This window comes from Ostrea edulis, chromosome 5, assembly GCF_947568905.1.
Source record: "Ostrea edulis chromosome 5, xbOstEdul1.1, whole genome shotgun sequence".
NCBI lineage: Eukaryota > Metazoa > Mollusca > Bivalvia > Ostreida > Ostreidae > Ostrea > Ostrea edulis.
In genome coordinates this window covers 51833708-51848700 of record NC_079168.1, presented here as the reverse complement: position 1 = coordinate 51848700, position 14993 = coordinate 51833708, and the positions used below count along the sequence as shown (strand labels likewise).

At 34.5% G+C, this 14993-nt stretch overlaps 1 protein-coding gene across 18 annotated transcripts in view; it reads right to left on the bottom strand.

Annotated features, from left to right (window-relative positions):
• The window catches only part of LOC125648892 (ryanodine receptor-like), a 108470-nt gene that overhangs the window by 13370 nt on the left and 80107 nt on the right, over positions 1-14993 (bottom strand). For 5 of the 18 annotated variants that reach the window (XM_048875906.2, XM_048875910.2, XM_048875914.2 and 2 more), the window contains 19 exons: positions 14131-14210; positions 13079-13155; positions 12787-12941; positions 12300-12517; positions 10570-10674; positions 10343-10424; positions 9926-9996; positions 9714-9779; positions 8840-8919; positions 7663-7824; positions 6073-6229; positions 5865-5963; positions 3900-3988; positions 3558-3758; positions 3081-3242; positions 2805-2898; positions 1703-1758; positions 1461-1524; positions 1078-1116 (listed from right to left, as the gene is read on the bottom strand). In XM_048875906.2, the coding sequence (XP_048731863.2) occupies positions 1078-1116; positions 1461-1524; positions 1703-1758; positions 2805-2898; positions 3081-3242; positions 3558-3758; positions 3900-3988; positions 5865-5963; positions 6073-6229; positions 7663-7824; positions 8840-8919; positions 9714-9779; positions 9926-9996; positions 10343-10424; positions 10570-10674; positions 12300-12517; positions 12787-12941; positions 13079-13155; positions 14131-14210 (2057 nt within the window). Of the gene's footprint in view, positions 1-1077; positions 1117-1460; positions 1525-1702; positions 1759-2804; positions 2899-3080; positions 3243-3557; positions 3759-3899; positions 3989-5864; positions 5964-6072; positions 6230-7662; positions 7825-8839; positions 8920-9306; positions 9387-9566; positions 9616-9713; positions 9780-9925; positions 9997-10342; positions 10425-10569; positions 10675-12299; positions 12518-12786; positions 12942-13078; positions 13156-14130; positions 14211-14993 lie in introns of those variants that run through there. The other 13 variants (XM_048875915.2, XM_048875907.2, XM_048875911.2 and 10 more) reach the window with 7 other exon arrangements.

Genomic DNA, 14993 nt, shown 5'->3' with positions numbered 1-14993 from the left:
CAAAAATCAATAATTTTGACGTCATACCGTCTGTTCCAGTTTTAATTATCATCAAAGATATGCATGTGGTAGATTTTACAAATACATTGTAAATAGGTTAATGCCTTCCTGTCAAGCAGTTAATTTACACTAATGCGAAGGGGAGATGTGAAAAAGGTTGTGTTTTTTTAATTCCTGACCCAACCAAGTCATCTGAAAAGAAAATACTATGTAAACTGTGGATCCATCATTTGCGTAATGACAAGTTGAGGTTCGAGACATTTGTATTCTCAAGAAACATGTACCGTCTGCCTGGTCTGCGACCCGACTGAACGTCTTCTTCTCTTAATTTCTTTTTGCGAAAGAATGGGCTCAAATCTATACGGCTCCAAACTTATCTGTTCATGACTTGTCATGTTTACAGTGCTGCTGATGAAATACACCAGAACCGACGGTGTGACATTATGAATTAAACTTCAATGGCCGCTTTCTTAGTGGCAGGTAATTTAAAATATATGATAGATTAATATTGATTTAATCGTTAAGCAAGGAATTTTGTTGCTGAAGACTGACATTTACGATATCGGTAAGTAATATTTTATTCATAGAAGCAACAATGTGGTTAGGGTTGCCTTTCCCTTTAAGCTATCATATACAATAATGGAATGCTATTTGATAAAAAAAAAATTACTGTTTGTCATTTGCGGCGTATGCTTCACATTTGTAATCTCACCGAACATTTTTTTCTTTTCAATTTTATTCAATTTTTTTAAGCCCCTGCATTTAAGGATAGGGGTGGGGTATATGCTTTCAGTCTATTTCGTTCAAAATAGAGACTATACATGGTGAACTAAATGGTCAAGTTCATTGCTATGCAACTACTCAAGCCAATCAAGATCATGGTCAAATTTGCCATAATTGAGTACAAACTTCTTGTGGGCATTTTTCGTTTTTGTTTAGTTTTACGTTTGCAAGCAACTGTGAGATATGACCCAATCCAGTGCATAGAAGTGCTAAGAAAAACAGGATAGTGAAGTGAGGAAGACTGTATGAAGATTAAAGGTAAAGAAAATCTGGCAAGTTCATATCATTTATTACCCCAATTAAAATTAACTTCTGTTTTAAAACACTTAAATACTGAAAAGAAAAAAAGTCATACAACAATGAAATAAGCTGCTTTAAATTAGTTGGGAACATGTAACAATGCATGCAACATCACATTCATATAAAGAAAGTTAGAACAAAACTACAAGTAAATTAATCACTAGACACCTAACAATATGTTAACAGTGTATAAACTATAGAGAGGATGTTTTGTAAATTAATCACTAGACACCTAACAATATGTTAACAGTGCATAAACTAGAGAGGATGTTTTGATCTATTTTGATAACTAAATATCACAGATTGATTAATCAATTGAAAATTACATCAAATATTGAAGTGCAATTCAGTTTATAATCAATTGTACTATTACTCACCAGAGCATATTTTCCGTAATCAAATCCTTTAGTTTCATACGGAATCTCTTCTTCATTTGATTTGCTGAAACAAGATATTATAACAAAATTATACAATTGATGCAAATCGTAGAAAATGTTGTCAATTTGCACAGTATTTCATGCAGCTGAAATATGGGTATTTCAGTTTGATTCTGTAACTTAAAGTCGCATTTGAAGAACTTGTTTTCAGTGTTAACTTCTTCCAAACTTTGATATACTACCTGTCAGCTGACATCCTGGGTGGGGAGACTGGGGGTGCCACAGACAAGCTGGCATCCTACAGAAACAAATTTAGAACACATTACAAAATAACAATTTGAGATGAACTATCATCCTATATGAAGCAATTATCACAAAATTAGACTTTAGATTTCAATACTAGTAGATGCACTGTGTTCATACTTGCCAACCTCCAACATGTAAAAATTTGGTCATGACCCTCTTTGGAGAGTTAAAAATCTGGTCATAACATGTAATGGCATTAACAACATATTTACCATGATTATACTATATTTCATATTGCATATATATATATATATACAATATGCACTTGTATTAGAATTATTTTATTGAAAAGAAGCCTTGTAACTTACAATGACAAAATAGGAATACTTCATGAATCAAATTTATTGATTAAATTTACATGATAAAAGGGCATTGAAGGTTTCATTGTTTAGTATTGACCAAAATCAGTGTGTATCTTTCTTTATAAACACTGAAAGTCCTTTCAGAATATGCATTGCTGTTTGGAAGAAGAAGTTTGAGCTAATTTTGAAAGTATTTTAAATCAGGGACCTATAAACATCCCAATTCAAATTATGATTTGAAGGAGAACTTTTATCTCCAAACCTAATAAATAAGCATAATTTAGATATAAAATACAATTAGCCTTGTACTATCATCGATCAGTTTATTTTATCCAGTGAAAGATTTTTTCCAAGATTCTTTTATTTGTACATAAAATATCGTTTTCCTTTTTGTTGGTGTTATTTCTGCTGGCCCTGATGACGATCTCATTCTATCAGAAGCCATTTTGTAATTACGTCTTACTTTGATTGTCAAAATATCTCCCAGATAATCGTTAACACCTGCACTTATAATTTACCGATACACAGCCTATTGTTCATTGCCATCAGCATTGTTTACGTAGATCCAAGCTTGGGGTGATAACTGGTAATGACATGTGTGAAATAATTTACAAACCAAATCTGGAAGTCGGGAGATTTTCAGGTTGTTTAGAAAAAATCGGGTGTAACCCAACAAAATCGGGTGAGTTGGCAACTATGACTGTGTTATTGACAGGATATTGCACAATATCAAGACCTGTTGTGTAGTGGCCTCTGCTGGTGGTTCTGTTGATGTACTGGGCTCTGGACTCTCCTCAACAGTCTCTTGTTGGACACCTGTTGGCGAGGCACTGCAACAGAAACATGTTTCACTGTTAAACACTGCAACATCTGTGTGACAGTACTTCTGATCACTGATCCCAAAATTTGATGAATCTAGCTTCAGCAAGCATGCTGTAGTAAGATCCAGAGTACAAATGAATCCAATTGCACCTTGACCTTAGTGCTGAAATATTTGTTTAAGTATACGTACAGTCCTTCTTCTGTGGGAGCAGCTGGTGTCCCGTTTTGTACAGGCGGTGTTTTCTGTTCTCTGTGGAGGGAGGGTGCTGGAAGAGCTAAGATTTCTGGTTGTTCTACTGATTCTTTATCTTGTTCACCTTTCATCATGTTCACAACAAACTTCAATAATGTCCTGTCAAAGTAAAATGAAAGTATTGACAACAATGTCCCAGAATATCACACTGGAAAATATCATAATTGATTAAAACATTGATTGACATCTACAAGGAAATTAATCATGAGTACAGTCTACAAAACTTTCTTGAAAATAAATCATTGTCAATATTATTTTTATACATATAGACAATGTATATTTCATATGTATTTTAAATTCTAACAAAATCACTCTCCTGTATAAAAAGAAAAAAGTCACAAAAGCCTTCAATAGGTTATCAAATTGTCAAATGTAAAATTCCTATCACAATATAAGCTACGACCTACAACTTACCAGAATACATGGAAGACGAAAGTGAGTAAAGTGAAGACTAGTCTCACACAAAGTTTGACGAGAGTCCAGACCACCTGGGGCCAAGTCATCCTTTTAAAAGCCTGGTACGTCGTCTTAAGATTCGTCCAAGTGAAAAAAGATAAAAACGTTGCGAAAGCACTGTACAGGAATCGGCAGGAGAGTTTTATTGGCTCCAGGACTCTGTGGAAGACATTGGTTCATATAAATCTACATAATATCTTTTTATTTGTGACAGTATTGTAACATTTGTTGCAGCTGCGTGCTGTGTAGTCTGAAATGACCATCATTACATAAGCAGTAGGAGTGATGAAGATGGCCTACCCTCCTCCGCTTTCTTCCTGGAGTCCCACTCCACTCCTGAGAGCTGCTATCCTCTGCTCCTCAGCACTAATACTGGTGGCATGCTGCATCTAAACATCATAATCTTCATATCAATATTTCATATCTTGTACAGCGATGTTTTAAAACACTTTTCTATAATCTTTGCATGATTAACTCTATGAAAATAAATGCAGCTTAACAGATAATTTTTGCAGTTGGAAATTTTTGTGATCAGTTGGAAATATCTGTGATCCCTGATATTTTGATTTTGTTAGATTAAAACAATAGGCCTATGGGCCTTCACAGTCACCTGAGTACAATGCATTACATTTTCCAATGCTCACGACTCATGTGCATGAAATTTTAAAAATCATTAATGCACAAACATTTTTAACATATCATTAGGTAATTTGCCATAAGGCCCAGAATTCTACTATGGGAATATTCAGTAGAAGAAACCCACATGCTTTTGTAATAACGATAAAACCTTAACCCTATAGTCATATACTTCACAATTCTAGTAGACTCGATGCTCATTATAACCATGCAAACATTTTGCCTCCTTGACGTTCAGAAGTGAAGAAGTTTTTCTAGATATAATGCATTTTCAATATATGACCAACTTAGCCCCACCCTGGGACCTGAACCACCTGGGGTCATGAATGTCATCATTTTTGTAGAGGCTCAAGTACTCATTATAATCATGCAGACATTTTGCCTCCTTGACGTCCACAAGTAAAGAAGAAGATTTTCTAAGATATAATGCATTTTCAATATATGACCAACTTAACCCCACCCTGGCACCTGAACCCTAAACCCAGGAGTCATGAATTTCACAATTTTGATGGAGGGCTCATTGCTTATTATAATCATGCAAAGTTTGACTGCTTGATGTCCAGGAGTAAAGAAGATTTTTAAAGATGACATTAATATTGCAAGTTTTGGCCCAACCCTTCAGACTCCAGGGAGGCAGAGTCCATGAAATGTATAATTTTTGTTCCCCTTTAGGCCACACCAATTTGTAAAATAGTTCCTCGGATTTTCAAACAAAAAAGTGAGGTGAAAGGGGGAAATTATTTTACAAATATCATATTTAGTTTTGGAGATAAAAGTATGAGAATACAAGAAACATTAATATTTTTATTTGAATTAAGTGTGATTTCAAAAAGTGAGCACTTAAAAATAAAGAGATTAAACTCATCAGATAGCATTTGTTTAGCACATAAACTTAATATTAGCGCTTCAAAAGTTTCATTGACTTCCAGTTTGATTGCAGTACATGTATAAGGAACAACTTCCAATCCAGTGTTTTGAAATTATCGTACATATTAAAGATGCGCATCGTCAAAAACTTGAAACATTGAATTACACTGTTAAGAACATTCGAAAGCAACGTGTATCAAGGTCTTTTGTGAATTTGTTGTAAACAGTCGAAAAACATCTATGCGACCATTTTTGAACATGCGGGCAGATATTATTTTTTGATAAAATTATAATTTGGATTTACATGTGTATTACAAATCGAAGTGGCGAATCCGACGAACTAGATTACAAATTGGCGTGGCTTTACCTATACATGCTACATATAAAATTTATTAGAATTGGTTCAGCCGTTAATGAAAAGAAGCTGAAAATGTTCAAAAGTTTACAACTGATGCATGACAATGAATGAAAACAGATAGCAATAGGTCACCTGAGTGACTCGGGTGACTGAGGATAGCAGATGAATTCCTGCAGAAGCACAGGAAATGGTAGATCATATATGCCCCCTTCCTGCCTATGTTATTGTAAAAAACAATTCAATTATCAATTCTCTGCAAATATTTTAGTGGCAGATCCAGCTATTTGAACCCCAGAATTGAGCAAAACTTAGATAACTGGACAAAAACTACCTTATATAGGGTACTTTGTAAAATATGAAAATGATAGCAGTGCATACATACAATTGAGATGGAAAAACCTTACTTCAAAAATTGTGTCTTCACAGAAATTGACAAAGCATTCAAGTTTCTCTTTATCGCCCCCTTCATTGACAACACTGTGTAGGAAGGACCTCTTGGAGTCCTGTAGTACAATATAATAAAACATAGTATCATTGTACATTGTAGATGTGGAAGTAAGCTTGAATGCAGAATCAGTACAACATCACACTGTTGGTGTTCCATGACTTTACCTTGATCTGAGGCTTTTCCCACTGGTCAATATGGGACTGTTTGATTTCAAAGTACACTCTCTCAATCTTGTTGGCACTGCCCATGATCTCTATCCTACCCAGGAATGGGCCAAAATAGTCCAGCACGGAATGGGCCTTCTCTAGGAACCTCTCCAATCTGAAACAAATCAACCACATCATACAATCTCCCTCTGAATCTTAATCCTGCTCTCCTGATTTTGTAACATAACAGACAGTAAAAGTCATAGCCAACTTGAAGAGATGACCAAATGGCTGTGAATGAATGCAATTCATTATATATCCAGTTAGATTGACATTGATTTGTTCTTCCTGGGTAAAATTATCAGTATGCATGTAACTTGGTCATGAGCAGATCTTGCCTTCACTGTACAACTGCAGCTTTCTGGGAAAGAACTATGATAGACCAGCGGAAAGCTAGAGAATTTTTTCTGCACACAATTCATGTCTTAAATCTCTATTTTTACATAGTCACCTCAAACATTTAACCCCATTTGAACTGAAAACTTACTCCTTCAGAAAAGGTTGCCTGGTCATGCAGCTTTGTTAAATTGCCAGCATTTAACTACCGTTATGTTCACTTTAAATTTCATAAAGTTCAACATTTTATACTTTTAAGTTCTTATTTTGTTCACTATACAAGTATATCATCAGAACTGGTAACTGATTACCTGGGCTCACTATACAAGTATATCATCAGAACTGGTAACTGATTACCTGGGCTCACTATACAAGTATATCATCAGAACTGGTAACTGATTACCTGAGCTCACTATACATGTATATCATCAGAACTGGTAACATTACCTGGGCTCACTGTACAAGTATATCATCAGAACTAGTAACTGATTACCTGAGCTCACTATACAAGTATATCATCAGAACTGGTAACTGATTACCTGAGCTCACTATACATGTATATCATCAGAACTGGTAACTGATTACCTGGGCTCACTGTACAAGTATATCATCAGAACTAGTAACTGATTACCTGGGTCTCACTATACAAGTATATCATCAGAACTAGTAACTGATTACCTGGTTCTCACTATACATGTATATCATCAGAACTGGTAACTGATTACCTGAGCTCACTATACATGTATATCATCAGAACTGGTAACTGATTACCTGAGCTCACTATACATGTATATCATCAGAACTGGTAACTGATTACCTGAGCTCACTATACAAGTATATCATCAGAACTGGTAACTGATTACCTGAGCTCACTATACATGTATATCATCAGAACTGGTAACTGATTACCTGGGCTCACTGTACATGTATATCATCAGAACTGGTAACTGATTACCTGAGCTCACTATACAAGTATATCATCAGAACTGGTAACTGATTACCTGAGCTCACTATACATGTATATCATCAGAACTGGTAACTGATTACCTGGGCTCACTATACATGTATATCATCAGAACTGGTAACTGATTACCTGGGTCTCACTGTTCATGTATATCACTGAGATTAACTACGACACACTGTGTATCTAGTAATTGTGATTACCTGGAACACAGTGCATATCAGGTTACCTGTTACCTGTTAACTGCTTACCTAGGATCATTAGGCATGTGTTCAGACAGGTTGGTGAGTAGCACAGCCATTGTGAAACCAATGTCTTTGGCCGGATTATGGAATCGGTCAGTGAACTCATTAAAGTCCACCTTACCGTCCTGATTGGCATCCACACACATCATGATGTACTCAATTTCCTCTCTGTAATCACATTAATGTTAAAATAAACAGCTAATAACTACCATTCCGTTATACACTATCAAATTTCAAAATCTTACTTTTCAATAATTTTCAAAAATAACAATTCCTTTTAATTGTATAAGAATGATGCAACATTAAATTACAACAAAACAACAAATTAATCCATGTCTATAAATGATCATATCAAATCTGCTGTAACTAACTAGGGTAGAAGAGCTCAGTATCCCTAGGTATACTAAGGAACCACATTCTGTATCAAGCCAACTAGATACTCTGGCAAAATAATGTAGTTGAACTTTGCATTTCACTAATAAACAGTAAAGAAACAAAATCTGTTGTAATTGCTCTGGTTATACAAAATTAATTCAAAAAAGCTAAATTTGTACCACTGTAAACCACTGGACACATGCTAGTCTGATGACACAAATCACATCTGTGATGAAAAAAAATGCAACTGCATGCAACAAATAATTAAATCAAAATATATAACAAGAAGGTGCTTTTGACTTGCAGACAGTGAAAATCTATGACTTTCTCTCAAAAATGCAACCCATTAAATGACAGATGCTGGGTTTGACATGAAAGAAATTGTAATAGATGAATGTCCAATGTTTAATTCAGTGTGAACAATTATTGATATCTATATCAATGACATTTTTTAACTGTATGCAGTGTTTTAAAAAAAATATACAGAATTTTTTTTCTTTTGTGTCCAAAATATTATTAAGGAATGCATGTTGTTAAGCCTTATTACTTGTAAAGCCATTACCATTACCTAATGGAAAATCCAGTTATCATGAGTATGACTACTAAGAAAATCACACAGGGTCAGTTTTTACATTGTGATTTATTAGAGCATGAATCAGAAATAATGAGGCTTTCTGGGGAGTAGTGAACAGTACCATTATTTTATGAAATGAAGTCATCATGAGTCAAATTCAATATTGCATTTCAACTCTTGCAATGCATCTGCAGAAAACTCAGACGGGGAATTTCACACGCTTTGAAGACTCACTCATTGTAAATCTTCATTGAATCTAAAGCTCTGCGGAACTCCTTAATGGATATCCATCCATCACCATTTGTATCATATTCCTAAAATTCCATTGCAAAGTCACAACACAAACTATAACTAGTATTTGACTTAGTAAGCAGGCTGCAATAACGATGTGCATGTACGTGTAACTGCATGTATCCAGTATGTGGCTTAAACTCATGACATAGTCTTTACCAGGTGAGCTAACTGGTCATTTCCCACTAGCTAGTGTGAGTAGCAATGTGGCATTCACTGTTCAACTCCTCTACATAACTGTAACAAATCTATTTGTCTGTTATTCATGTATGTTAATTGTTTTTTTTATCCATGCACTTAATATGTTAACATTCTTGCAACCTGCTTTTTATCAGAGATGCACAAATATGAAAAAAAGGTCTAACAATGCTGAAACACCCATGTGTGGTCACAACACCCGATTTACACACCGAGAATACATTTTCTGTGCTTCCATGGCACGTTTAAATTCTTTGGCTGAAATGTAGCCATCCTTATTGGCATCAAACTCCTATAATGTAATGTTGAAACAGTGTTTTCATAATTTTCACATTGTACACAATGCAGAAGGAATTGGTGTATTGAAGACACCAAATGTAGAAACTAAACTACAATACATATATGATTCTTCTCAGATTACACATCCATACCAAATGTTTTCATTTGCAAAACTCTCTGACAAAATAAATACCTTATATGGAAGAACATTACAAAGTTTTCATTCCAGGAATATCTCCTGACTATAACAAAACATTGTGCACAAAAGATTGATGGTCCCATTAAAAAATTCAATACATGTATTAACATTTCTGATATAGTATAATTTCAAAGGTATTACCAGGAATGCTTCAGATGATGTGAGATCTTTCATCTTAAGGAAAATGTCAAAGAACTTCAATATCATCTAAAATAAATAAGATTTTGTAGAATTAGTTCTTTTAGCAAAATTTATTCTCAACAATTATTTTCAACTAAGTATGCTCAGTTTACATAGTTGCCAATGTTGACAGATAGAAATGATGTGTGTTTAGGTTTCTGGTTTTTTTTTACCTCTACATTGGCCTGGGACTCCACTAGTGTGTCCACCATCTGTTTACCTATAGGGCCATTCATCACATTTCCTAATCACAAATAACACTGGAATCAGTATTGTGAAACACACAACAAACACCATCAATGGAATTTACTTGCATTGAATTCATCAGAATATCAGGAAATCAAGTCTTCTGAGAAATTGTTAATATACCGGTACATAACATAAATTGGCTCCTTAAAACTGTGAAAATCAAGTCCTGCATTCATGACATTCAAGACCAAGTTAGGTCATTGCCTTACATTTCTATTTCATACATTCTAAATGCAGTAATTTACAAATCACCATTACCAATGCCTCTACTCCTGATTTCAATTTGTATTAACTAAGGTAACTTAAGGTTTCTTGTATTGATTTGTCATCAGAGAACATACCCTCCAACATGGACAGCAACATGATCATCATTTCCTTCTGAAGCTTCATAAACTCTCTCAGAAGTTCCAACTGTGTTGAATCCTTCAAAATTGAAAATATTTATTAGTGAAATTTTTAATTTAAAAAATTCTTCTTTTTTTGTGGATACACATGCAATTTGGTCACTCGTAATTTTTGTTCACTATTACAATGTAAATTAATGAAATGGTTCTTGGAGGGCTCATACCTTAGATAGTTTATCTTGCATGTGGGCAAATATGTAGAGGAATCCGCCCACTGCATCCCAGAGTCGACTATGTGCCAGGGCTAACTGGTTCTGGGAACATGGACCCTAAAATGAATTTTGGACATTAAATGATCTGAAATACTCAGAACTGAATACTTCATCCAATATTCAAATCATGAATGGATTAAATAAGCAGAGTCAGAGAATTTATGTTTCCTACTTTAGGTTATATTCATCTGATTTGTACTATCTAAATGACAAGAAATGTTTCTGTGCGATATGATATTGTTTTAGTTTCAATTAATTTAGTCAAATCTGAAAAGTTGATAAACATTTGATAAAAAATATTACACCTCTGGGTGCATAAACCACACCCTGCAAGATGACAACACATAACAATGGGTGATAATGCATGCCAATAAGCAACAGTATAAAAATTGTTAACCGCACAGAAAGTTTGCACATATGTTTTGCTGTAGTTTAGCTTATTTACATGTAGCTACACACTATTTTTAAGATTTCATGAATAACTGATTTATAATTTGATACAAATGTATATCTTAAAACATCTGGTATAACAAAACAAAAATAATACATGTTTTTGAGGGTAACATAAAATTGTCATCTCTTGGAAACCCATTGTTGACCTCGGCTTTGCCTTGGTTGGCAATGGTTTTTCATAGGGTGACGATTTCACATGTTACCTTCAAAGATGTATAATATTTTTTTTTACAATATTAGAGATATAATCCAGAGACAATTTATTACCTAGTGTGAGCTGGTGATCTTACATGTTGATCTCAAAGATTATAAAGGTCATCCTTTTGTGATAGAGACTTTTCAAGTGAAATTTTACTGCTGAATCTTAGAGGGTACTTGGGATATTATCAGCAAATGACTCTTCCCAAATGAACCAGTGACCTTAACTTTTGATTTTAAAAAAATATTGCTAACACTCATAGTATCTGAGATACCTTAGAGACACCATTTTTGTCATTTGTGACCTGTTGATCTTGACCTTTGGCCTTTAGACTTAGAAGAAAAACAAGCAGAGACATCCTTTTATCATGGGGACTCATCATGTGTAGTTTCATTGCTAAGGCTTAAATAGGATTTTTAGATATCATCTAGACGGCAGTTCTTACAATACTTCACCCAGCGATATTTACCTTTGCCCTTCTGACTTCAAACATATAAAAGTTATGAAAAACTAGCTGTACTTCAACCAGAGATATTCACCTTTGCCCTTCTGACTTCAAACATATAAAAGTTATGAAAAACTGTACTTCAACCAGAGATATTCACCTTTGCCCTTCTGACTTCAAACATAACAGAGGTTATGATTTAGTCATAGACAGAATTTCAACGCTAAAGTTTTCACAGCATTTGAAATATCCTCCAGAAACCATTACTAACAATATGTGAACCGATGACTTGACCTTCAAAACAACAGGGGTCACTTTAAATCATGAAGATTCTCAAAGTGAAGTTTCACTGCCAACACTCAAATAATACTTGAGATATCTTCAAGGAACCATTTCTTACAATACAAGACCTTAAACTTTCTGACCTCTAAAACAACAGGGGTCATCCATCTCTTCATATGAAGTTTCACAGCTAAAGCTTAAACAGTTTGACTTATCATCTAGAAACTATTAAAAGCTATTACAGACAGGCAGAACCAAAAGGAGATATAAAGTAGCAATAAAGAAAATGAGTTGGTTTTCTACCTGTATATACTCAGTGAGGGTTCTGAACACCTGTTTGGCAACATTAATGGCTCGGCAGAAGTTTCCTTTTCCTGATGGGTCAATGATATCTTTACCAGAGTAGTGCCAGTAAAAGTCCATCATGGACTCCTGAAGTCTCAACAGGTAATCCACTGTACAGATCACAATGTTCACAGTAGTGTTGTTACCAGCCTGGGTTCGCAGGTAGTTTTGGAATTCTTTATAAAAGTATCAAAGATTTCTAATTACAATTCCCACTGCTATTCTGCTTCTTATTTTCAAAAATATGCATGTAGACTTTGGAAAAAAATGCAAGGATTGAACAACTTTTTGTTGTCTTATTACATAGAAAAGATTTAGCAAGATCAACCCTTCACTTGCCTCAAAGTCAAATAAATTCATAAAAATTATTTCCTGTCCTTGTGCTGCTGCACTCTTGAACATAAAGAAATTAATTTAGTCTTTTCTAGAACAGAAACCTACTCACCCAGATTGTGACCTTCACATAGCAGCTGCAGAAATCGGAAGAGCTTACAAGTTGTTGCTGCATCCTCCAGATTTTTCTCTCCTGAGCAGGCATCAGAACTCATCCCTAACCCCTCAGCTTTGTTAATTCTTTCAAATGCATCCAAATCAAGAACACTAGAATGGGAAAGTATTTGTTCATGTCAATATCAACCTGATATATGATATCATGCTATAAGGGTGCCTCTCCTGACCAGTGGCTGAAGATTACAAATCTCTAACAAATTACAAATTGCCAAACCATCCACCTTTACCTGCACTGCTGCATTAGTCCAGACACAGATGAAAAAAATCCCACATCCTTTTTCTCTTTCAGGTGCTTCAGCATGTTCTGTTATTAAAAACATGCAATGAGAAAATTGAATAAACAAAATTTACAGAGTTCTCTAAAAGTTGCATTATTTTACATTGATCGACTAGGTAGAATTGTTTTAGCACACTAAAACTGATGTCTCCCCTTCCATTTTCTATAGTTTTTTTCCAACATTTTTAGGGATCATCTTTAAAGTGGAAAATTAAGAGTTACGGTACATAACATTCGCCTACTATTTGTATATGTGCTTCAAACAAGGAACAGTGTTGTGAACATATGATAGTAAATTAAACTTACCAACATACCAAATATCAAAGGCCTATGTCAAAAGACAAAAAGTTATGGTCCAGAAAACAAAAATGCCCCAAAAATTATATTATTTGACCTTTACATGAAAGGTCAAGGTCAAAGGTCAGCAAAAATGGCATGCTACAGACTGTCTTATCATGGTATACCAAAATACTAAGTATCAAAGGCCTAGCCCAAAAATTCTATTATATTTGACCTTTACATAAAAGGTCAAGGCCAAAGGTCAGCAAAGATGGCATATGACACACTGTCTTATCATGGTATATCCACATACCAAATATATATTTTTTTTAAATGCCAAAAAATTCTATTAATTGACCGTTACATATAGGGTCAAGGTCAAAGGTCATCAAAAATGTATACCAACATACCAAATATCAAAGACCTATGTCAAAAGACAAAAAAGTTATGGCCCGGACAAAGTTTGTATGAGAAGCGGAAGAAGAAGAAGAAGAATTCACACTAACACAACTTGTCCCCCTTCTGGGAAGGGGAGACATGATAAATACATGATGTGAGAAATGTAGCTTCAGTATTACATGTACATGCATACTCATATCTATACCAAATACATAATTAACATGCCATTTGCTAAGTTTATCTTATATAATTAAAATGTTTTTCTTTGTCTACTATCATTTTTTTCTTTTCCTTCCCTAAATCAGACTGCTTTAAGCATTTTACCTTCTGAACTTCTACATTTCCTCCTCTCAGAAGTGAGATTCCCAGTTCTATAGTGTCTCCCACCATAGGACTATTCACACCTGTAAAAAAAAAAATGCTCATGGTTTCAAAAGTCTACCTCCTGATTACCGTTCACACCCAAAATCTCACAGCGCATAGTTTTTCACACCTTTAATTTTCAGATCCTTCCCAAACCATTATTCAAATTGCTAAGGTATGTTTATCTCTTTGAATTTTGCCAACAATATAAAAGTACAGTAATTAACACTCCTGTGCATAGTGGTACAGGTAATTGTTTCAGGTGTCTGACCAGCTGATAATCACAGATATTTCAGAGTAAGAAGAAATCATAAGACTAAGGAAAATCACAACTTTTAATATCAACATGATATTGATACATGTATTAAAGTGGCACATACTAGCATTGTAATGCATATTTGATGATATTTTTTTTTATCAGACTGTAATATTTTTCATTGAAAACTTAGCTTACTTAATATATATATCTAACATTAGTTTGACCAGAGGAGTATCGAAGAGAAACAACATCATTACATCTACTCACGCTAAGAATGATACTTTTATCATCACAATTCAAGCACTGAACATGGGCTACTTTAATATGTGTTACATAGCTTTTTTTGACACCACCTGAAAAATTCTAAAGACTTTTCTAACAAAGCCCTGTGTTTTTGTTTGAAGAATCTCACTATAAACTACAGAAAATATCCTAGAAATCTCCCAGAAAGACACCCTCAAAAGTTAGCATGTCCGCTGATTACTGAAAATAATCATTCAGCCCCCACTCCCTGAAAAGGTCCCGATTTCCACCCCTGCACTATACCCTGTTTGTATTAGGGGAC